General features: G+C 47.7%; 1 protein-coding gene across 1 annotated transcript in view; it reads right to left on the minus strand.

Moving 5' to 3' along the window:
* The window catches only part of LOC116516457 (lysine-specific demethylase 4B-like), a 175,515-nt gene that overhangs the window by 33,013 nt on the left and 116,963 nt on the right, over positions 1-25,539 (minus strand). Inside the window, exons 6-8 of the mRNA XM_032228978.1 lie at positions 23,234-23,406; positions 13,149-13,597; positions 1,138-1,258 (exon numbers count right to left, since the gene is read on the minus strand). Coding sequence (XP_032084869.1) covers positions 1,138-1,258; positions 13,149-13,597; positions 23,234-23,406 — 743 coding nt within the window. The remainder of the gene's footprint in view (positions 1-1,137; positions 1,259-13,148; positions 13,598-23,233; positions 23,407-25,539) is intronic.

Raw genomic sequence — 25,539 nt, forward strand, 5'->3', positions numbered from 1 at the left:
GCCTAAAGACACCCAGCCAGGTTTCATGCTTAAGGGGGTAGGACACTAGAATTCACCATCTCCTGGAGTAGGGCCTTCTCTGTTGCCGCTCCGGCCCTATGGAACGAGCTACCCCCAGAGATCTGGACCCTACCCACTCTCATGGCCTTCCGTAAAGCTATCAAAACCTGGCTTTTCCGGCAGGCCTGGGGCTGTTGACCTCTTGATTGAGGTCCAGCCCCGTTTAGACTGGGTGCATGTTGTGTCTTTTTAATTTGTTGTGTCTTATTGTTTTAATCCCTTCTTAATTATTTCTCATTTCTGTAAGCCACCCGGAGTCCTCCGGGAATGGGCGGCCTATAAATTCAATAAATGAATAAATAAATGAATGATTGGCCCAGGAACATCTAGATGGTTTTCATGCCTAAGGTGGGACTAGAATTCTCTTGGTGATTGGCCTAAAGACATTCAGCTTGGCTTTCCTGCCTAAGGGAGAACTAGAGCTCACCATCTCCTGGTGACTAGCCCAAAGTCACCCAGCAGGTTTTTGTGCCTAAGGCGGGACTAGAACTCACTGTCTCCTGGTGATTGGCCCAAAGTTACCTAGATAGCTTTCAATTCTACAGTCTCTTTGTTTCTCGCCTGCTGCCTTCAACGTTAAACCAAGCCGGCTCTGTAATTATTCCTGAGCACAGAGAAGGTATTTGATGACATGGTTAAAGAATAGGAGAAAAATGATCGTCGTGTCTTTGTCTCTAGCACAAAGGATACCTCAAATACCTTTAGCAAGCTGCAATTTTTTTTTAAAAAAAACCCACTAAAATGTACTACGCTGCTGGTGTTTTTATGACTCTGGTGAGAGATGGAGCAGGCTGTGGTTTTGTCCAATAAAGTCCTCAGCCGGGGGTCTAATGGTGGGAAGATGAGAAGGTGTCATCCTTTCAAAATCTGCCCGGGCGGGCTTTGATGCCAACCATGGTTCCTCCATAGCCAGCAAAGATTTGAGCCTCCTGGTAAAAAGAGGATGGCAGAGCAATTCCCCTTTCAGTCCTTTCGGGACTCAGTTGCCCAGGGCAACCGGAGGAATGACTGAATCCTGCCCTGTTCAGAAGCAGCCTTCCTCGGGGTGTTTTGTTTTTTTTGAGGGGGAGGACTCACCTTCATCACTGGAGGCTTCCTGCTTCACCACCGACAACGGGGAGCGGGTGGGCGGCTTCCCCAGGGGGTGACGGCGGCTTTTCTTGATCTCCATTTTGAGTTTGGAGAAAGTAGAAGTCGTCTGGAAGAGAGAAAAAAGCCAAGCGGAAAAAAGAAAAAGAAAAAAAAAGAGGAAAAAGACAAAAAAAGAGGAAAGAAAAGAGAGCATTATTTTGCATACCTTACAATGTGAACAATGCAGGTCGTCCTTGACTTACCAGAGTTCATTTAGAGTCCGCTCAAAGTTACAGCGGTCTCTGAAAAGAGAGACTTACGACTGTTTTTCACACTCACGGCCGTTGCCGAGTCCCCAGGGTCAGGGGATCAAAATTCAGACGCTTGGCAACTGACTCATATTTATGACGGCTGCAGTGTCCCGGGGGTCACACGATCCCCTTTTGCGACCTTCTGACAAGCCAAGCCAATGGGGAAGCCAGATTCACTTACCCAGGTGACTAACTTAACAACTGCAGCCATTCAGTATGTAAACAGAGAGCAAACCCCACTCCCCTCTAACACTGGGGATGTTACCTAGTTGGGTCATGGAATGTCTGCTAGTTCCTTGATTAGACTGTTAGGGCAAGCTTTCAGAAAGGCTAAAAGGGTGGAGTCCCACTGAACCTCAAGTGGCAAGGAGTTCCATAGGGCAGGGGCTGCCACAGAAAGCTCCCGTAAGATGAGACTATTTGCAGCTGGGGAATTCTGGGAGTTGAAGTCCACAGGTTTCAAAGCTGCCAAGGTTGGACAGCCCTGATCTAAGGCCAATGGAGAGGCCACACACTCCTTTCTCCAATCATCTACCGATCTCCTCTCTGTCCAAAACCTTTTGTTTAGTGACCATTTTGTCAGAATAGTCATGAACTGGAATAGGACATGGTAACAAGGTCAGCAAATGAATGGGCACGGCAACTGGGTCAGCCAATGTGAACTATTTGGTGACTGAGAGCCATGCCAGATGGCTCGGAACCTGGGCGTGGCTTACCTATGTAGCTCTGAGTCTGTGCAAGAGAGCTAATCTAGTCTGAATCAAAAGAGAAACCGAAGAACCCCTGCTGGAATTGTATATTTACTTATGTGTTCCATTATATATGAAAAGAAGTTTATGAATCCTGCTGAATCAGTTACCTGTGTGTGCTGTCTGGATTTGATTTTTGCAACAAACTCTGACACATTTGACATTAGAATGGGATGAAAAATGGGCTAAGGATCATTTTTCACACTTAGCATCCCCACGTCCACACCATCAAGCTTCAGATACTTTTGCAACGGGCTCATGTTTATAACTGTTGCCGTGTGCCAGGGTCATGTGATCCACCTTTTTACGCCCTGCTAGCAGGTCAGAATCCTGGAGCCCGATTCACTTAACAACCACGCAATGGGGAAGGGTCTTATTATACAGCCTGGCCCTCAATGAGAGGAACTGTTTACGAGACAAGAGACCCTTCTGGCCTCTGAATCACAATGGGGAGATGAGAGCAATTCCTGCAGACATGCCTCTCTCTCTTTCCTAGGAGTGGCAGAGCCTGCTTCACAATACAGGTAGTCCTTGACTTACAACAGTTTACTTAATGATCATTCGAAGTTACAACGGCACTGAAAAAAGCGATTTAACGGCCGTTTTTCAGAGTTTACTGCCGTTGCAGCATCCCGGCGGTCGCGTGATCAAAATGGACGCTGAACTAGTTCATATTTATGACAATTGCAGCGTCACACGATTCCCTTTTGAGACCTTCTGACAAGCAAAGTCAAAGGGGAAGCCCGATTCGCTTAACGACCGTGTTGCTAATTGGAACAACTGCAGAGATTCAGTTAACATGCGTGGCCCAAAAAGTCATCAAATGGAGCTAAACTCAGTTAATGAATTTCTCCCGTGGCAACATAAATTTTGGGGTCCACTGTAGCCGAGGACTACCTGTAGTAAACCCGATGTGGGTAAAGCATGGAAACCACCCTTTTAGGAGACCATCTGAAAATGGTCATGGTCAAAGACATGGTTGAAATAGGCTTTCTGTTTTCCAGGCTTCTGGTTCCACCGATTCCAGTTCGAATCCTTTGGTTTCCTCTTTTGGCATCTTACAAATCCTGAGTTGTTTTTGGGGCAAACTGATGAATGCTCAGCTGTGACACACCTACCTACTCACATACATATAGCGCGAGACGTCTCTGTGTAAAAGCCATGCGACCAATTAGGTGAGAAATGCTTTGTCAGAGAGCAAAAGGAAAGGTTGCTTAGCAATCATGATGCAGTATTGTAAGAGCAGGGAATGGACAATATTCGGAATTTTCCCAACCTTCATGGTATATAACTTAAATTAGATCTGGACATTACCACCGGGCCTGAGCTATACAGGTAGTCCTCGACTTACCACAGTTTGTTCAGTGACCGCTGAAAGTTATAACAGCTTTGAAAAAATTAAAATACTTACAACTAGGTTCCCCTCCCTCATCACACATATGTGCTAGTCGTCCCTGACTCTAGGGGGCGGTGCTCATCTCCATTCCAAAGCTGAAGAGCCAGCGCTGTCCGAAGACGTCTCCGTGGTCATGTGGGCGGCATGACTCAACGCCAAAGGCGCATGGAACACTGTTACCTCCCCACCAAAGGGGGTTCCTATTTTTCTACTTGGTTATGTTTGTCCTTGGGCGGGCTGGGATGGGTGTGGCCAAGGTTGGGCATGGCCAGCTCGATGTCACTCGTGTGTGTGTGTGTGGTGGCTGTAGTGGCCCAAACACCCTGCCAGTGAAAATGGGCTCCTGAGCTCTGTTTCAGCTGCGATGGCCTCCTGCAGCCCTCTGTCAGCGAACATGGAGCTCGGGAGGTTTTCGCTGGCAGAAGCCCTCTGCTGTTTCCAGGGTGGCCCCCTGGGCCAGATCTAAGCACCCTAATGGGGCAGATCCGCCCCCTGATTTTGACACCCCTGGCTCAACCGCTTGGTCATGTGCCCATGGGGATGCTGAAACAGTTGTGTGAAAATCGGTTTTAAGTCACTTTTTCCAATCCCACTGTACTCTCAACCGTCACTAAATGAATGGTTGTAAGTCGAGCACCACCTGCATTTTGCAAAATTAAACCTAACCCAGTCCAAACGTCAATCTCTATCTAATCCTTCATCTTTTTTCTGCTGCTTTTAGTGGCATTATAAAGAGCTGTTGGGGGCGCAGTGCTCAGAATGCAGTATTGCAAGCTAACTCTGCTCACTGCCAAGAGTTCGATTCTGACCGGCTCGAGGTTGACTCAGCCTTCCATCCTTCCGAGGTGGGTAAAATGAGGACCCAGATTGTAGGGGGCAATAGGTTGCTTCTGTAAACCCCTTAGAGAGGGCTGCAAAGCACTGTGAAGCGGTATATAAGTCTTAGTGCCTATTGCTATTCTGATAAAATCCTGTTTGATATGATTTGAGGGTGGACCCTGGAACACCAAGAGGCACAGACGAAAGAGATCCTCCATGGGACTGCAAAGGACAAGAGGGCTTTGAGGAATCTATTTCTCATCTTCCAAAAGGGCCTCCCATGCCTTTGTGCCAAGCAGCCCACACCTAATGCACTCATTCCCAAAATTCAGCCACAGGTCACTCCTCAAAGGTACACAGAGCGACCTCCAGGGGCACAAAAAGAAACCTTCCTGGAGATCAAAAAAAGCAAATAAAGAAGGGATCACACGGGTCAGAAGACAATGAGTAAAAAAAACACATTTATTGCTGGGTGGCAAAGCCCAACTTTTCACAGCCAGACAAGAGAACAGGTGGCGCCTGCTATGCCGGTCACCGGCCAGCAGCACAACCACAGACACACAAAGGAGTCCAGTTTTGGCCCAGAGCACTTCAACACGTCGCCAAGGTCTTGTCTTTTGGAGGGTTTATGGCCCAACCTGCCAGAAACAACAACATCCCTACAGGAGAGCCGTGAAGCAGCAAAGGCCGGGATTTCCCATCAAGCCCCCAGGATCTTGTTGATTTTCAACCGGATTTTTCTCCAGTCCGCCGCCACTATGTCCGAGTACTGCCTGTACAAGAGGTGCCGCAAGCGGGACACCACGTTGTGGGGTAGGGCGCACTTCCCTCTGCCCCCGCAATAGCTAACGGCGCTTCGCCACCTCCGCCGCATATCCGGGGGGACCATCCGGCTGAACAGGGCCGCCGCGTAACTTGCCGGCTTGCCGCGAACGCGCTTGAATAACTCCCGCCTCTCCCTTTTAGGGATCCTCCACAGGGTGATATCGTCCAAGCGTAGGACAGCCTGCAACAGGGGAAGGTGGATTACTTAACGCGGAAACGTGACACAAGAGCTTTTCCTGTAGCCGAGCCGCAGGGCAGGAGACTCCTGCCCCGATCACCGGCCAGCCCAACACACAACACAACTTGAGACAGAACCCTAAATGTTGAGTCTAGACCAGTGGTTGCTCCGCCTCAGCAAGATTGACAACTGTGGGGTCCTTGGTGCTCTCAGAACTTGGTGGGTATGTTTGCAGGGGTTTCATGAGCCAACTAAGTTCAGGTAGTGTCAGGGTTCCAAGTAATACACCCATAGCAAATAGAACTCGGAGGGAGGGAAATTCCTCAAAGAGCTGTTTTATTGGATAGATCATAATGGCACAGACTGGTGAAAACCCACTCTAGCAGTCCCCGCGGTATTGACCTAATTAAAAGTAAAATTCCCCTTCCCCAAGCGATCAGTCACATGTTCCAATCATTGTGTCTTCCAGTTGCCTGGTAGCTTCACTCCTCCTCTCTCTGACCACCTGTGGGAATGACCTTGGTTCCCAGGAGAAAATATTTTGTTTTGGCTACCAATCCCATCTACCTCTATTCCCCACTCCCTATCCCTCAGCTCTAGTGTGCCAACTCTGAATCCCAGAAAATGGGCTTGCTCAGGCCAACTTCAGGATTGACAGGTGGCCCTGTGCTTATTTGTTAATTTATCAAATTGATTTGTTGATAAAATTTATTGGCTGCCCATCTTACCATAGGGTAATTCTGAGCGGTGTATAGTCACATCTAAGTTAAAACATTAAAAAGTTGAAATCTTAAAACCAAACCAAAGGTTTGGACCATTTGAAGGTCCAAACAGCATTGAAAAGTATCACGCTTTTCACACTTACGACCGTTGCAGTGTCCCTGTGATCACGTGATCCAAATTCAGATGCATGGTAACTGACTTGCACCTATGACGGTTGCCGTGTCCCTGAGTCTTCCCCTTTTGTGACCTTCTGATTAGCAACGTCAACGGGCAAGCCAGATTCACTTAAGAACCGTGACATTAACTTTACAAGTACAGTGATTCACTTGACAACTGAGGCAAGAAAGGTCGTAAAATGGGGGGGAAACTCACTTAGCAACTGTTTCGCTTGGCCATATTGAGGACTATCTGTATTGATGGCAGTTGTAGTATCCCTGGTTCATGTGATCAGAACATAGAGCCGAGGTGGTGCAGTGGTTAAATGCAGCACTGCAGGCTACTTCAGCTGACTGCAGTTCTGCAGTTCAGCTGTTCAAATCTCACCGGCTCAGGGTTGACTCAGCCTTCCATCCTTCCGAGGTGGGTAAAATGAGGACCCGGATTGTTGTTGGGGGCGATATGCTGACTCTGTAAACCGCTTAGAGAGGGCTGAAAGCCCTATGAAGCGGTATATAAGTCTAACTGCTATTGCTATTGCTGTTGATCACCTTTTGCAACCTTGTGACAAGCAAAGTCAACAGGGAAGCCCGGTTCACTTATCAACGGGGTCACTAACTTTGACAACTTAAGTGATTTACTTAACAACTGTAGCAAGAAAGGCCGTAAAATTGGGCGAAACTCACTTAACAACTGTGTCGCTTAGGAATGGAAATTCTGGGCTCCATTGTGACCCTAAGTCGAAGATTACTGGTGAGAGCATGAGTAGATGTGATTAGGGAACATCATCAGCGCTAGTACCACCCTGATGATGCCACCTAGTTTGGTCCTGAAACGTCTGCAAGAAAACCACCAAGCTCAGGGAGCATCAAGGACCCCACAGAGTTCAGCCATGAGCTACAGATATTCTTTTCTAAAGTTAAGGATGTTTGAAGTCCATAGATTAACACAATTCCTCAGCCGGCATGCTGCTATCTTCATGCGAATGCTGCTAAGACTGAACGGCACCGGTCTAGATGGAGCTTACTAGGGCTAGGAAGACAGTGTGCAGCTGGCGACACAGAGAAACACAGGACAGACAACAAGAATTTTGGAAGGTGGAGGGTTGGATTGACCTGTCTGGCTTTTTTTGTTTTAGTGTCTCTTGACTTTCATAACTACTCTCTTCTTGGCCAAGCAAGTCCTCTCCTATCATAGGTCATCTGGTTATTATGCCTGAAGGCTTAAGATTTAGTTAGATTCTAACACTGTGGCTATAAAACTCCGAGAGTTTTGCATGTTTCCACAGTTCTGCATGTTTGATCTCTCTGTCCAATGCTTGGCCTAAAGATACTGTGTGAAGGAGATCAGGTGTCTTTCTTTCTTTCTTTTCCTTCCTTCCTTCCTTCCCCAGCATCCTTCTCCGGACATTATTTCAATAAACTGCTGTTTCATAATCACAGAAGCTACCAGTTCTGTTCTGTAAATTCATAATCAGTTTTTAATTTTAGCATTGTATCTCAAGCCTCTTGCAGAGCCCAATTAATTCATGGGATACTGTCCGCCCTTCCTTCCTTCTTTCTACTCCTTGCAGACAGCTGGTCATTTGCATATGAGCCATGTGCAGATCTGTACATTGGGGAAACAAAACAATCGCTTCACAAGTGCGTGGCACAACATAGAAGAACAAACCTCTCCGAACTAGACTCAGCGGTCCATCTGCATTTGAAAAAGAAAGGCCACTTTTTTGAAGACGACAAAGTCCACATTTTGGACAGAGAGGACCGCTGGTTTGAAAGAGGCCATTACGTCAAGAACTGAGGAACCCTCTCTCAGCCGAGAGGGAAGGATATGACATCATTTATCTCCAGTGTACAACATAAGTCTTCTCAGCAGTTCCAAAAAGTCTCCATACCTCAGGTGACCCCGAGGACACAGATTGAACCTCCAAGTGGCCTCAAAGACTCTCTCAAAGGATGCAAACAACCGTCTCTCTGCAAGGAGGATAAATCCTTCCATTCCCCACCATCCAGTAAGACCTGAAGAAGCTTCTTGGGTGAGAAGTGAAACGTCTTCAAGAGGAAAAAACAAGAAAGTCCAGCTGCCTTTTGAAAAAGCACCTCTGGGACCTGGATGACCGACAATCTCCATAGCCATTTACATAGTAGTAAGGCCTGAGTGGGGTTTAGAAGGCGTGCAAGAGAAGGGATATTGCACAAACGTTAACACGAAGCCCTTCTCTTGTCTTTCAGAGTGTCTCTGGGGGCAACTGAGCTATTTATAAGTAGGAGCGCCAACACAAAAAGGCAAAAAACAAGAGCTGGACGAGAAGGACACAGACCAAGAACCTGCCCAGTGAGCTGTTAGAACTTCTTTCTTATCACACTGTGATGGAAAGTGACTTTAAATGTGACAAAATTAAGCCTTACGTCCCTCCGTGTTGGGTGCCTTTAAGAGATGTAAAGGCTGCCTTTCCCATCATTCTCCGAAAATCTGGTTTACTATTCTTCCAAGTGAGACCTCATTGCAAAATGGGAGTTCTGGCCGTTGCTCCCCTGTGGTCACAAGGCCAGACTTGACCACATGACTGTTGGTAATGTCCCGCAGTTTTATGCGGAAAAGTTTGGTTTTTCAGCAAAACTGCGCCATAGCGAACAATGGACTTACGACGCTTAATGACTGCTGCCAACAAGGTCATAAAATTAGGTTCCCAACCTTTTTGGGGTGGAGGAACCCAGGGGGGAGGACGAATGCGCAACTTAGATCTCGCTGATGTGCCATTTCGTTTGCCCGCAGCTCACCTCCAGCTGTGCGCAGGGGTGGCATTCTACTGGTTTGGCCGAACCAGTAGGTCCGACGATCAGCTGGGAGCGAACCAATTCGCTCCAACGATCAGATGGGCTCCCCCGCCCGCCCGCCCAATTTTCCTATCTTTATCTTCTCAGTTGATTCACGCAGCAGAGCAGATTGCCGTGCAAATCAGCTGTGTTACTCCCCCGAAGAAACCCGGAAGTGAAGATGTCTTCAAACTGCGTGTCAGGTGCACACGCGCAAATCACGCAATCACCGAACCGGTTGTTAAACCGGGAGGATCCCACCAATGGCTGTATGGCCCGGTACTTAACAGGCTGCCCAAGGATTGGGGGCTCTTGGATTATGTAACCTACCCGCCTTATGATTATCATTTCCTATGAATGTAATGGAGAGGCTCCATAACAATCCTGTACACAGCACCACCTGTGTAGCCACTGATATGGAATGCTTCAAGATGACACTGAAGAATTCAAGGTGGGTGGCCATATTAATGGAAGGGATGAAGTTTTATTTAATTTATTTATTAAGTGTATACAGGCCCCATCTTATATATCACATGACTCTGGATGGATGGATGGATGGATGGATGGATGGATGGACTGAGTTCATCAGTAACTGGATTTAAACATGCTTGGGATAAACATATACCTATCATCTGTCAAAAATTGACTATAAAAAAATTTAAAAAATTAAAACATAAATGAAAAAGAAAACAAAAAATGAAGTCAAGGAACAGACTCAATGGACCACCAGATCTTTTTCTGCCATCAGTTTTCTACATTTAGTTGGCTGGCTGGCTGGCTGGAGTAACCATGTTCATTCATCACGGAGGTTAAACATGCTTGGGATAAACACATGTCCATCATTTGATAAAAATTAAAAATAATAATAATAGAAACAAATAAACAAAAACAAACTCAAAGAGCAATCTCGGTGGGCCACTGGGTCTTTTTCTGCAGTCATTTTTCTATGTTTGGATGAGTGGATGGATGGACGGACAGACAGACATTCTGACTGGTGTTAATTCTTCTGTTTTGCTTCATATCTCAGAAGGAAAACAAACCAGCTTACAAACTAGGGCAGAACTATCTCACACAATATCACAAATAAGCATTTAACCAATCCATCCTATCCTGTCATCCAAGCAGATATGGTATTCTACCAGTTCAGACCAATTTGCCCAAAACGGTAGCGCTCCGCCGTCCCGGCTCTAGGGCATCCCATTTAGGCCCTTTTGTAGCAAAAAGCGCATGTGCGGAAGGGCTCAGTGCATGCACAGAGGTAGCGCGTCCGAGCGTAGTGCATGTGCACATGAGTTCACTTTTGTGAACCGGTAGGGAAGGTAAGTAAATACCACCCCTGCATCCGAGGCGATTTCTTAAACCTCACAGCTGAATTGGCTGGGGACTGTAGCATTCCCAGGACAGGGTCCCGCTGTGAGTGAGGGAACCGTCTTCAGAAGAATAAACATTTCAGGAGAGGAGACACTAAGTAAGCCCTTAATTTCTCTGCATGGAAAGGAAGCCCTGCATTCGTAATACGGTCACAGCACAGAGCTTCGTCCAAAGTTGCCCTTCTGAAGGAGGAGGTTGGGGGGTGCAATGCCTGAAAAGCCAACTTTCAAAACAGGTTCAAGCCTAAGCCGCAGATTTGAAAACCCGTGGCAGAAGGCTGAGCTGAGGACAAACCAATGGGGAAGATTGTAAGCACTCTTGCACGCTTAGAAAAAAAGGCAGCAGGAAGGGAGAGGAAGGTTTTAAACTGCCAAGTGAGGCTTTTTGAATCCCGCTACCAAAAACTGTTTGGCACAGTCTGGGAAAAGCCGAAGCTGCGTCCACGCCATACAACGCCATGGACTGACAAAACGTGCAATCCATGCCAGACTAGGGGAGGCATGACAGAAGTCTTCCAATATTTGAGGGGCTGCCCCAAAGAAGAAGGAGTCAAGCTACCCTCCAAAGCATCTGAAGGCAGGACAGAAGCAATGGGTGGAGACTAATCAAGGAGAGAAGCAACCTGGAACTGAGGAGAAATTTCCTGACAGTGGAACAACTTGCCTCCAGAAGTTGTGGGTTCTCCAACACTGGAAGTTTTTAAGAAGATGTTGGATAACCATTTGTCTGTAGTGGTGTAGGGTTTCCTCCCTAAGCAGAGGGTTGGACTAGAAGCCCTCCAAGGTCCTTTCCAACTCTGTTATTCTATTCTATTCTATTCTATTCTATTCTGACATCTACCAATAAGATTTCCATATTATTATTCTTTTTAAAAAATCCCCAAAATGCTGCTAAATAATATTTTATGTGGAAAAGTTTGGTTTTTCAGCAAAACTGCACCGTAACAATGGACTTACGACGCTTAACGACCACTGCCAACAAGGTCATAAAATTAGGTTCCCAACATTTTTTTGGGGGGGGGAGGATGAGTGCACAACTTAGATCTCGCAGATGTGCCATTTCATTTGCCCGCAGCTGGCCTCCAGCTGTGCGCAGGGGTGGCATTCTACTGGTGTGGACGAACCAGTAGGTCCGACGATCAGCTGGGAGCGAACCAATTCGCTCCAATGATGGGCCCACCTGCCCGCACAATTTTCTATCTTTATCTTCTCAGTTGATTCACGCAGCAGAGCAGATTGCCTGCTAAATAATGCCCCCCCCCCCAACACCATAACTGCTATCAAAGCACCTGAAGCGCTAAGCCCGAGAAGCTCATTTCTTTTTTGTGTCCATCCTACTCGGTTGCCAGCCCAGCTGCCAAGTGCAAATTCAACCAAGGCTCCGTTTATCTCTTCTACAGCTCTAAGGGCAGGGGAGATAAGTACGAAAGCAAGCAGAGAAAAGGAAGAGAAGAATAACACACTAGGGTGGGAAGAAGACGCTAGCCAGCTCTTTGAAAAAGTTTGGAAAAGGACAGCCCATGTTTACAATTTCTAGGCAATGAATTCAGCAAGGTCTCAACATCTCAGAGATTACAGAAAAAGGGAGACATGACATTAGAGATCTACAACAGGAAGAGGGGCCAGGTAGCCATGCTACGGTTTCCAACAGTGCATTAAAAATACATGGGCTTTTCCAGCTGTAACCAAACCACATTTCATTCTTGAGTTTTAACAAAAGAAGGGAACATTGAAAAACCATTATGCACAGAAAATTTTTTTAACCCAGAAAGGAAGATTATAGCAGGTCCCTTTCCACTAAGTCCGAGTTAAAAGAATAGAATAACAGAGTTGGAAGGGACCTTTGGAGGTCTTCTAGTCCAACCCCTTGCTCAAGCAGGAAATGCTATATCACTTCAGACAAGTGACTGTCTAGTCTCTTCTTAAAAACCTCCAGTGATGGAGTATCTACAACTTCTGGGGGCAAGCCGGGCCACTGATTAATTGTCCTCACTGTGAGGAAGTGTCTCCTTAATTCCAGGTGGCTTCTCTCCTTGATGAGTTTCCATCCCTTGTTTTTTGTCCTGCCTTTTGGTGCTTTGGAGAACAGGTTGACTCCCTCTTCTCTGCGGCAGCCCGAGATATTGGAAGACTACTATCACTTCCAACATCTCAGGGGTTGCCACAAAGAAGAGGGGCACAAGCTGTCCTCCAAAGCCCCTGAGGGCAGGACAAGAAACAGTGGATGGAAACCAACCAAGGAGAGAAGCAACTTAGAACTAAGGAGGAACTTCCTGACAGGGGGAACAATTAATCAGTGGAACGACTTGCCTCCAGAAGTTATGAATGACCCAACACTGGAGGTTTTTAAGAAGATGTTGGACAGCCATTTGTTGATAACGTCCCAAAGGTGCTTTTTTCAAGAGTCAACTGGACTTTCTGGTTTTTCTTTGAAGATGTTTCTCTTCTCATCCAAAAAGCTGCAAAACATCTTCAAAGAAATACCAGAAAGTCCAGTTGACTCTTGAAAAAGCACCGTTGGGACATTCATGACCTGGATGACTGAGAATCTCCATAGACCTTTGTTGATACTGGTATAGGGTCTCCTGCCTGAGCATGGGGTTGGACTAGAAGACCTCCAACTCTGTTCTTCACAAGGCTAACCTCTCAAGGCTGGATTTTGACTGGGGCTTACCTGCAATTTGCTGGGCTCGGCAGGCCCCTCTTTGTTCTCTCGGTTGATGCTGTCGTCGTCTTTCCTGTCCAGCTCCAATGAGGGCATCTGGTCCTTCTTCACAAACCGCTCAAAGACCTCCTGGCAGGTCAGGCGTTTCTTCTCCTTCTTGCACTGAGGCACCACGTAGAGCGTGGGGATGATGGGGCGTTGATTGGACTCGTCCTCTTCGGCGGGGCTTTCGGAAGAGAGGGCGCTGAGGTCGGGCATGGGGAGCTGGCTATCTTCGGCCTGGTGCTTGGCCTCCACAGGCCTTTCTCCCGCTGGAGGCCTGGGCTGCAACTTCTCATCCTTTGGCAGGTATGGCTGGGGCAGGAGCAGGGGAGGAAGGAGTTTGTGCAATGGCAGCTGCTTCTTCTTCTTCCGCTCCCCTTTGGCTTTGGGGATGCGCACCTTCGGCCGGCATTCTCCTGCGGGGAATCGAGAAAAGCGAGTCGGGTTTCAACGAGGGTCAGACTTTCAGAGGGAGTCCTAGACTTACAGCCACGACTGAGACACCCCCCGCCCTAAGTTTCCATGGCTAAGCAATGTAGATGTTAAGAGCCGTGGTGGTGCAGTGGTTAGAATGCAGTATTGCGTGCTGACTCTGCCCACAGCCAGGAGTTTGATCCTGACCGGCTCAAGGTTGACTCAGCCTTCTGAGGTGGGTAAAATGAGGACCCAGATTGTTGAGACGCAAGAGGCTGAGTCTGTAAATTGCTTAGAGAGGGCTGTAAAGCACTGTGAAGCGGTATATAAGCCTTAAGTGCTATTGCTATTGCGAAGAGTTTTACCCTATTTTGCCATCAAAACACAGTCGTTTGCCGTCAAAACACAGTCGTTAAGTGGATCGCTAGTCATTTAGTGAATCTCGCGGTTGTTAAGTAAATCTGGCTTCTTCCATTGACTTTGCTTGCTGGAAGTTGGCTGGGAAGGTTACAAATGGTGAGAGCAATAGCAGTGTTATTCACAGTGTTTTACAGCCCTCCCTAAGTGGTTTACAGAGTCAGCCTATGGCCCACAACAATTATTCTGGGTAGAACAATCTTCACCCAAATGGAAGAGTTAGGGTGGCCCAAAGTCACCCAGCCACTTTTCACACCTAAGGTGGGACTAGAACTCCCCATCTCCTGGTGATTGGTCTAAAGTTACCCAGCCACCTTTCACACCTAAGGCAGGACTAGAACTCCCCATCTCCTGGTGATTGGTCTAAAGTCACCCAGCCACCTTTCACACCTAAGGCAGGACTAGAACTCCCCATCTCCTGGTGATTGGTCTAAAGTTACCCAGCCACCTTTCACACCTAAGGCAGGACTAGAACTCCCCATCTCCTGGTGATTGGTCTAAAGTTACCCAGCCACCTTTCACACCTAAGGCAGGACTAGAACTCCCCATCTCCTGGTGATTGGTCTAAAGTCACCCAGCCACCTTTCACACCTAAGGCAGGACTAGAACTCCCCATCTCCTGGTGATTGGTCTAAAGTTACCCAGCCACCTTTCACACCTAAGGCAGGACTAGAACTCCCCATCTCCTGGTGATTGGTCTAAAGTCACCCAGCCACCTTTCACACCTAAGGCAGGACTAGAACTCCCCATCTCCTGGTGATTGGTCTAAAGTTACCCAGCCACCTTTCACACCTAAGGCAGGACTAGAACTCCCCATCTCCTGGTGATTGGTCTAAAGTCACCCAACCACCTTTCATGCCTAAGGCGGGACTAGAACTCTCCGTCTCCTGGTTTCTAAGCCACCACCTTGACCTCTGCACTAAACTGATTCCTCATCTCTGATCTCTCTCATATTCAACGGAAGCTGTGATCTATTCTTAATTAATTTTTTTAATGACAAAATAATAGAAGGTTACTGTGCTTCGAAAGCCCTGAGAGAACAAAACCGAAAACAGAGGTTAAAAGAAAATTATAACTTGGATTGACCTTCGCCTTCTCAAGTCTAGCAATGTATAGGCTAGAAATGAGTGGGCTGTCGACTTCTTTGAAAAATTACATATATTCCCTGCATGAATAGATCTCGCAGATTGCTATAATCATGTGAAGTGCCTGCCTTTTGGACACTGGAAAAACTGAGTGGACTGATGAATTAGGAGAACTTATTGGGGACCAGATCTATTTCAAATGATCTACCCACTACAGGCACGCCTCAACTTATGGCCACAATTGAATCCCAAAGTTTTGTTGGTAAGCAAGACATTTGTGAAGTGAATTTTCCCCGATTTCACAGCCTTCCTTGCCACCATTGTTAAGTCAATCACTCCCCCAAAATAAAACCTGCTCTTATTTTCTTCTGTACTCCGAAATAAGCACTGGGGCTTATTTGGGGGGAAAGTCTTATTTGCTTTGAGTGCCGCTGCTGCGATGCAGGGAGGGTGATGCTTCCCCCTGCGCCCTGCAACGGCTTACCTCAGGACCCCCCGCAGCCATCCATGCCCCAACACCTGCCTTGTGGCAGTGGCTCCGGCAACCCCGTCCATCAAGATTCTGTATGCCGCCGGTCCACTTCTTCCGGCACCAGCACAGCACCGAAGCAGGAGGCTGAGTTATAAGGTGAGGCGGGTGTGTGTGGAGGTGGCCCATGTGCCCCATATATCAGCTTACCTCAGGACCTCCGCAGCCAGGCCACCCATGCCTAACCCACAATGCCTATCCTAGCCCTAACCCCCAAATCCCCCCCAAAAAACAGGGCAACCACAATGCTGATGTACAACAATCTACATTTATTCAAATACAGTCATGTTATCTTCTTCTGCAACTTTGTCATAACCCTCCAAACCCCAAACTCCGGCCTGAATTTCTTGCGACTCCACTTCCTGTAAAATCATCGGCCCCAATGGCTCGTGGCTAGCAATAGAGGCCTCCTGAAATGAGCCCTAGACTTATATACCGCTTCACCGTGTTTTTATAGCCCTCTCTAAGCGGTTTACAGAGTCAACTTCTCCCCCCCCTCCCCAAACAATCTGGCTCCTCATTTTACCCACCTCAGGAGGATGAAAGGCTGAGTCAACCTTGAGTCTGGTGAGATTCGAACTGCCAAACTGCAGTCAGCAGAAGGAGCCTGCAGTATGCACTCTAACCACTGGGCCACCGCAGCTCTTATAGCCATGAGGGTGAACCTATGGCACATGTGTCACAGGGGGCACCGGGAGCCATTTCTGAGGGCACGTGAGCCATTGCCCTGTCAGCTCCAGTGCGCATGCACGTGCCGACCAGCTGATTTCCGGCTGTTTTTCGCCCTCCTGAGGGAGACGAATGGCCCAACGGGCAACCCGGAAATCTATTCCCGAACTTCCGTTTTTTGCCCTCCCCAGGTTCCTAGAAAGCCTCTGGAGTCTGGGGAGGGCAAAAAATGGACCTACTGGGCCCACTGGAAGTCAGAAAAAGGACTGTTTCTGGCCTCCGGAGAGCCTTCGGGGGAGGCCGTTTTCGCTCTCCCCAGGCTCCAAGAAAACCGTGCGTGCATGCGCTGGGCAGCGGGGATGTGTGTGTGTCACGCGTGCATGGGGCATGTCGTGGGGGGGGGATTAAATGATGGGGGTGGGTAGACGTGCGCACGCGATGTGTGCTTTTGGCACCCAAGGTGAAAAGGGTTGGGCATCCCTGTCTTATAGGGTCCCCTGCCTTGTACTAGAAGACCTGCCAGGTCCCTTCAACCTCCCTTCCTCTGGTCTGTGCCTTCTCCTGGTTGAAAGGGAGCCTGCTGGGGGCAAAGGCCCTCTCCCAAAGTGGAGGCAAATCTCCTCTGTGCAATTCGGTTTTAGCAGACAAGCCGTTGGAAGAGCAGAGTCACATTTCAAGAACCCCCAGCATCATTCCCTTTCAGATGTGCTTTTGTCCCTCCCAGCAGAAGATCTGAAGGAGAATCAAGGGCTAATTAAAAATGAAGGAGCAGTTTATGGAAAACATGGCCTCCGTTTAGTGTGGAGAAAGGGGGAACACTAATTCTCGGGGCCCTGAGGAAATGAGCAAGGAACAAAGCCTGAAAGCCACCATAAAGGGATTATAAAACCGAGCAGCTGAGAGAAGGACGATTGCAGGCAGGCACACAAACAAACAGAGAGAGACACTCAGCTGGCAGCTTCCAGATTGCTGAAGTTTTCTTTTCTATTTTATTAAAAAAAAAAAAAAAGACAAGAGGATCACCTCAGTAGGAGCTGTTCAACTGGTTTCTTTCTTTCTTGCTTCTTTCATGCTTGTAAATAATTCAAGCCGGTGAACATGCATAATAGTCTTTCTTCCTCCTATGTTCCCCGCCACAACAACCCTGTGAGGTGACTCAAAGTTCCCGACAAGGCTTTCATACCTAAAGCGGGACTAGAACTCACCGTCTCTTGGTAATTGGTACAAAGTCACCAAGCTGGCTCTCTGCCTAAGGTGGGACTAGAACTCACAGTTTCCTGCTGATTGGCTCAACGTCACCAAGCTGGCATTCATGCCTAAGGTGGGACTAGAACTCATCCTCTCCTGGTGATTGGCCCAGTGATACCCAGTTAGCTTTCATGACTGTGGGACGAGAACTCACAGTCTCCTGGTGATTGGCTCAAAGTCACTCAGCCAGCTTTCCTGACTAAGGGAGCACTAGAACTCACAATCTCCTGGTTTCTTGCCTGGTGCCTTCACCACTACACCAAACTGGTCCTCAATTTACTTACAACTTAACAAGCTTTGCCAGTGAAACACTCAGGAAAGAAGGTGTCAAACAGCCACCCCTTCATTTCCAGTCAACTTCTCTTCTCTTTCTTGAAGGCAGATGCTGCCCTCAAAGCAGAGGTGGTTTGGATCGGTTTGGGTGAACCGGTAATTTGGACCACTGCCTGGGCCTACCCACCTATCCTGGTCCTATCCCGTCCTATGTATCCCACTCTCTGGCTCTCTCGTCCTGCCCACCCACCCCAGCTGATTTCCGCACCTCGCCCGCTTTACCCACCGTGGCTGCCCGAGAAGGTATGCCGGACACCACGTGTATGAAATCGCTGTGTGTTTGAAGCCGCATTTGTGCGCGTGTGCGCACTCGCTGACATTCTCGGTTCTGCACGAGGTGAACCGGTTGTTAAATTATGTGAAGTCCACCTCTGCCTCAAAGCCACCTTCTGAACCAGAAGGATCCTAAGATCAGGGGTGAAATCCTACTGGTTGCGGCCGCTTCAACCGAACCGGTAGTAAAAAAAATGCTTAACAAAGTAAAAAAAAAAAAATCCAACAATCAGCTGTGCTGCACGATGGGAGGCATTTTTTTAGCATTTGGGGTCTGTTTTTGCTCCCAGGAGGCTTCCCTGAGGCCTGCTGGGTCAAAAGTGGGGTGAGTGGGAGGTGCTGTGAAAAAAAGAAAGAAAGAAAGAAGGGAGGGAGAGAGGGAGAAAGGGAGGGAAAAAGGAGAGGGAGGAAGGACCATAAACCTGGCACTAGACGCAGCTTCATAGGATACCTTGAAAGAGCACAGCAATCCTGGGCTGGAAGGGACATGGAGGTCATCTAGTCCAACCCACCCCCGCTCCAGGAGGACATTGTTAAAGTGAGGTTTGGTATTTTGACACCCCCTCCCGTGTCATGACTATATAGCTATGCCCACCCAGTCATATGACCCCCCCCCCGCCCGGCACCAAGCCACGGCCACAGAACTGGTAGGAAATTTTTTTAGATTTCATCATTGCAAGGGGGATCTAGCCGCCCACTCCCCATCTCATTACTTTCTCATCTGCGATCGAAACCATTCCTACAAGCTCACCAACACCAAGCCCTGCCGTCTGTCATCCTGTGGGCCCTCTGATGCCCCGTTCTCCAGGGAAGTAGATGCTCCAGTATTTCTCCATGGTTAACAGCAGCCCCCCCCCCCCAAAAAAAAAAAAAAGCAAACACAGGTCTTGACTTTCCTTGGTCTGGTTGACAACTTGTTGCCGGGCAAGGCAGCACGCAGATCACGGCCTCTCTCCCCGAAAAATGGAAATGGGTGCTGGCCTTCAAAAGGCTCTTGACAACATTGCCAGTCGCAGTGAATTAATGGAACTTTATCAACCTCCCTCCCGAATTTCATGAATAAAGCTGGATGAGGTGGCTTCAAAAGGTAGTAAATAATGGACAGCCCACCCAGGAGGCAGTATTGCAAAACCAGGCTCCCAGGGAAAACATCTGGACCAGAGATGGGTTCCTACCGGTTCAGCAGAACCAACAATGACCCAGGCTGGCCACACCCCTGAACCGGTCCCTGGTCGCCACCATTGCCATCTTTTTGGGAGTTTTGCGCATGCGCAAAACAATTTCCATTGAACTGTGCATGTGTGCGCAGCACGTAGCCAGTGTGCGCGTTCCCAAAGTGCGCACACCAGTGAACTGGCAGTAACAGTGGCTAGAACCCATCCCTAATCTGGAGCCCTCTTCTGCCTACGGAATGTCATGCTGTCTTTGGAAGACATTGATCAGAGGAGAGGGAGGAGCAGCCTTGAAGTAATGGCGGCCCTGACCTGCAAGACTGACCATGGCCCTCCCAGTTTTGAGAAGCTGACCTCTGGAGCCCAGCAAGGTCCAGTGGCCAGAGGAGGAAGGGTGGAGGGGTTGGAAAAACCAGAGGCCTGAACATAGCACGGAGCTCTGTATAACAATTACACGTAGTCCTCGACTTATCACCGCAGAGCACTGCAGATGGGGACTGCAACCAAGACATTAAAAGAGGCTGGCTCCTGGGGAGGAAAGCTAGGGCAAATCTAGACAGCATCCTAAAAAGCAGGGATATCATCACCCTGCCAACAAAAGTGCGTATAATCAAGGCTGTGGTTTTCCCAGTTGCAATGGATGGCTGTGAAAGTTGGACCATAAGGAAGGCTGAGTGCCAAAGAATGGAGGCCTTTGAATTCTGATGCTGGAGAAGAAGACTCCTGCACTGAGTGCCTTGGACTGCAAGGCCATCCAATCAGTCAGTCCTAGAGGAGATCAACCCTGACTGCTCTTTAGAAGGCCAGATCCTGAAGAGGAAACTCTGGCTTCCTAATGAGAAGGAAGGACTCCCTGGAGAAGAGCCTCATGCTAGGAAAGATGGAGGGCAAAAGGAGAAGGGAACGGCAGAGAATGAGGGGGCTGGATGGAGTCACAGAAGCAGCAGGCGTGAGTTTAAAAGGACTCCAGAGGATGATAGAGGACAGGAAGGCCTGGAGGAATGTTGTCCATGGTATCGCGATGGGTCGGACACAACTTCGCAACTAACAAAAACTCAACTGATCACCCTAAAATTTCTGCTGCTAAGCGAGACAGTTCCTAAGTGCATTTTGCCCCATTGAGCGAACTTTCTTGCCACAGTCGTTAAGTGGGTCACTGCAGTTGTTAAATGAGTAACATGGTTGCTAAGTGAGTCTGGCTTCCCCACTGGCCCCATCCCAGAAAGAGCTACAGACACTGCTCAGCCACAAAGGAAAGGCTTCCGTCCTGTGGAAGCGGTTGCCTGGGCTTTGGCTCTCATTGAAAAGCTCTTTGTCTCCAACACAACAATTTGTCTCTTCCCCCTCTTCTCTTCTCCGGGCAGCCCCCCAGAGACATTGGCATTTTTCAGACCATTGATTTCATGCTGTAACTGGTGTGTGTGTGTGTGAGAGAGAGAGGGGGGGGGAGGAAAGAGTCTTGTGTGAAAGCCAAGCACGCACTGCACAATGTGATGCTACTGTCTGCTGTTCTTGAAACCGGGTGTTCTGATCTAAGCTTCCCGAGAGCATGAAGCAAACTTCTTGTTCTGACAAAAAACTCTTTTATTAATTGATTGTGAATTCTGCTCCTCCACATCCAATGAAGTTTTTCAAGGGAGGATTTACAGTCACAGACTTTATCTGGCTTGGAGAGCTGACAGGCCGAGATCTGCAGAACTAATTGTCTCCTGCAAACTCCACTCCCCTGTTGCTCCTCTTTTATTTCCTCTGGGAGGGGCCATTCACCGTCCACCTGTGGCCTTACTCCAAGTCGACCCTGTTCCTTAGCTGTTCCCTTTGCCTGGCCACTCTGCACATGCACACATTGGGAACAGGCTCCAGCTGTTCTTCTGCCTCACTGATGTCTGACTCTGAAGGCACCTGGTCACTTCCAGATGGCCCTGGCCCCCTCTCTACTTCCGACACAGAGCCCTCATCAGAGCCTTCCCCAGACTTCAGGACTGGCCCATCTTCCTTCCCAACCGCCTCACTCTCCGAATCTGCGTCCAGCTCTGCTTGCCGGACTGCTGGGATGGAAGGATGCTGAACTGGTTGTCAGGATAATTGAGCCAGATCTCCATCAAATCAATAGAGTTCTTATTACAGGTAGTCCTCAACTTACGAGAGTTTGCTTAGTGACTGCTCAAAATGACGACGACATTGAAAAAGGGGACTTATGACTGTTTTTTCACACTTACAGACTGTTGCGGCATCCCCATGGTCACGCGATTTACATTTAGATGCTTAAGAACTGTATCACATTTATGATGGTTGCAGTGATCAACCTGGGATCGGTTGATTTCCCTTTACCGACTTTCTGACAAGCAAAGTAAATGGGGAAACCAGATTCGCTTAAGAACCGCTTAACTTAACAACTGCAGGGATTCACTTAAGGCAGGTGGCAAGCAAAGTTATAAAATGGGGCAAAACTCACTTGACTAATGTCTCACTTAACCACAAAAATTTGGGGCTCCGTTATGGTCATAAGTTGAGGACTACCTGCGCTGACTCTCAATTAATGGATCAAAAGCCTGGCCTATTTTACAAACGGATCGATATATTAATCAAATATATTTAGCCTCCCTCCCATCACACTGTAAAGAACTCTAGGGTGGAGCATAGCAATCCAATAAAGAACAACAAATAAAAGCAAAAATGCAAAATATAAAAACCCCTAGGAAGAACTATCACCATCAAAGGGGGGTGGGGGTGGGGGAAATGATAAAAATAAAAATAAATAAAAGATAAATGATAAAAATGGCTCCCTCTGAGCAAGTCTCTCTGGTTGCTCCAACCTACCCAGGACTTCAGGATGCTTCAGGATGGCGCTCGCTTAATTTCAGGGAAAAGAACGTTTCATGAACTGGGTGCCGTGGCAGAGAAAGCCCATCTCCTGGGACCCATCAAATAAGGTCCAGAGCTTGAACTGATGCCGTTACTTAGTTTGGTAATCAAAGGTCTGCAAGGAAACCACTAAGCTCAGAGAGCAGGAAGGACTCCACAGCTGCCCTCCTTCTACTCCTCCTTTTCTGCCTCCTCCTCCTCTCCACTGCCCCCCCCCCCCACCGCCCCTCCATTCAAGCACTGATAAGGCTACCTAGTTGGGTCAAGAAACGTCATGGTTGAAGTGAGGGGCCCTCGGTGCTCTCAGAGCTTGCACACAGATATCTATCTATCTATCTATCTATCTATCTATCTATCTATCTATCTATCTATCTATCTATCTATCATCTATCTATCTATCTATCTATCTATCTATCTATCTATCTATCTATCATCCTGTCTGTCTGTCTATCTATCTAATCTATCCTGTCTTGTCTGTCTGTCTGTCTGTCCTGTCCTGTCCTGTTATCTATCTATCTATCTATCTATCTATCTATCTATCTATCTATCTATCTATCTATCTATCTATCTATCTATCTATATCTATCTATCTATCTATCTATCTATCTATCTATCTATCTATCTATCTATCTATCATCTATCTATCTATCATCTATCTATCTATCATCTATCATCTATCTATCTATCTATCTATCTATCTATCTATCTATCTATCTATCCTGTCTTGTCTGTCTGTCTATCTATCTAATCTATCTATCCTGTCTTGTCTGTCTGTCTGTCTGTCCTGTCCTGTCCTGTTATCTATCTATCTATCTATCTATCATATCTATCTATCTATCTATCTATCTATCTATCTATCTATCTATCTATCTACCTACCTACCTACCTACCTACCTACCTACCTACCTACCTACCTACCTACCTATCTATCTATCTATCTATCTATCTATCTATCTATCTATCTATCTATAGATCTGCCTGTAAGATCAGAGGGCAATTCTATATATAAAGACTTCTACCATATTTCTGAAAGGGAGAGGAATGTACCTTCTTTGCTTTCTGGCGCTTTTGTTTTCTCTTCTTCATCCAAGCTGGGGACCCTCCTCTGGTCCTCCTTCTCTGGCACCTCATCCAGGTTAGTGTCCATGGCCATGGCATCCACGAGCGACTTCTGATCCTGGGTCTTGTGCCTTCGGGGTTGGCTTCGTTTCCTGTTTGCCCTGGATTGGGAAAAGAAGACAGACGTTCAAAGGAAATCTTGAGCCACGGATCGGCCGGAGCAAACAAGGAGAAAAATCCACTGGCAGCATTCATGGCAAGCGCAAGTTTGCACATTCAGAAAAATCGCATAAAAGTACATTTGCAGGTCATTTCCCCTCTTTGCAGAGAACTGGACAGGGGATGGTGTCCTGGGCTTTCCCAGCAGCATGAAGGTGAGTCCTTTTATTTAATTTGCAGTGAATTCCTCTCCAGCAACGTTCTTTCCTCTCCCACAGTCTTTCAAGATAGCTCACAATTACCGATCTTTATCGGGCTTGGAGAGAGGCCAGGCCGATATCTTTCAGATGCTGCAATACTCAGCAAGAATGCAGGAATGAACCAATTGTCTCCTGCAACCTCCACTCCCCTTTCACTCCTCTTTTATTCCCTATAGGAGGGTTGTTCATCGTCCACCTGTGGCCTTACTCCCAAGTCGACCTCTGTTCCTTAGCTGCTCCCTTTGTCTGGAAGCTCTATGCATGCACACACTGGGAACAGGCTCCAGCTGTTCTTCTGCCTCACTGATGTCTGACTCCAAAGGCAGCTGATAACTGTTCAGAGGGCCCTGGCCCCCTCTCTGCCTCCGACACAGAGCCCTCATCGGAGCCTTCCCCAGACTCCAGGACTGGCCCAGGTTCTTCCCCGACCTCACTCTCTGAATCTGCTGCCGGTTTTGCTGGCTGCTGGTGGACCACAACAGATGGGAAGAAACTCATCTAACCTGTTCTTCCTCGGTTTCAAATTTCAACAGAAAATTTACACATTTTGGAAATTACGTGTTCATCATCTGTGCACAAGAGAATCTTTGTGATAAGAGTAAATGGTAAAACCACCAGATCCTACCGTCATTCATTTTAAACCATACGATCTGTGAGAGCTGTGGTGGTGCAGGGGTTAGACTGCAGTATTGCAGGGCTAACTCTGCCCACAGGCAGGAGTTCGATCCTGACCTGCTCAAGATTGACTCAACCTTCCATCCTTCCTGACGTGGATAAAATGAGGACCCGGATTGTTGGGGGCAAGAGGCTGACTCTGTAAACCCAGGGACCTGACGGAGAGGGGGATGGAGGGGAGATAGCGGGTGGGGCACTGCAGTGGCCCTTGCTAGGTGTAAGGGTGAATGATTGTGGGGTGCTGTGGCAGCCATAACTTTGGGACCAGGTTGTAGGTAGATTTGGGGGGGTCCACTTTTACTTCAAATGGCCAAGCAACCAGTTGTAAATCAAGGACTGTTCTGTACAGATAGTCCTCAACTTACAACAGTTCATTTAGTGACTGTACAAAGTTACAACGGCACTGAAAAATGTGTCTTATGACCGTTTTTCAAAGTTATGACCATTGTGGTATCCCCATGGTCACGTGATCAAAATTCAGACGCTTGGCAACTGATTCACATTTATGACGGTTGTAGTGTCCCCGGGGGCCATGTGATCCTCTTTTGCAATCAAGGGGGAAGCCAAATTCACTTAACAACTGGGTTACTAATTTATCAACTGCAGTGATTCACTTAACAACCGAGACAGGAAAGTTCGTAAAATGGAGCAAAATACTCACTGAACAACTATCTTACACAGCAATGGAAATTCTGGGCTCAACTATGGTCGTTAAGTCGAGGACTATCTTTACTAGTTGAGAGGTCTTGTATATGTGAATTATTTTTCTCCTTTTAATGTTACCCCGATTGTGGGAGGAGGAGGAGAAGAATCGGTAGCACATTTGATTATCTCCCTGATGCAGCTGCCCACGCATAAACACTTCTCCTCCAAGGGAGCCTTGTGAAATGGGATCCCTGCTCACCATTGACAGCCCACTCTGTTGACCAATTAAGCCTTTGCCACAATCAATTAACCATTATGTAAACACCAACTGTGTCAACCCAACAACTCCACTAAGCCAGGCGAGATTGGGAGACAAAAAACGAAGCACCGGCTCTTCCCCGGCAGATAGGATTCAACGGCCGAGTGATAAATATACTCCTGGCTGGGGAAATGAAAAAACATTTCAACATTTTTACATGCCAGGATACACATTTGGGGTATATTTGTTTGTTATCGGGCCTCGTGTCTGCGCAAGGGAGGAACATTTCCTCGGAA

Source organism: Thamnophis elegans, chromosome 1, assembly GCF_009769535.1.
Source record: "Thamnophis elegans isolate rThaEle1 chromosome 1, rThaEle1.pri, whole genome shotgun sequence".
Taxonomy (NCBI): Eukaryota; Metazoa; Chordata; class Lepidosauria; order Squamata; family Colubridae; genus Thamnophis; species Thamnophis elegans.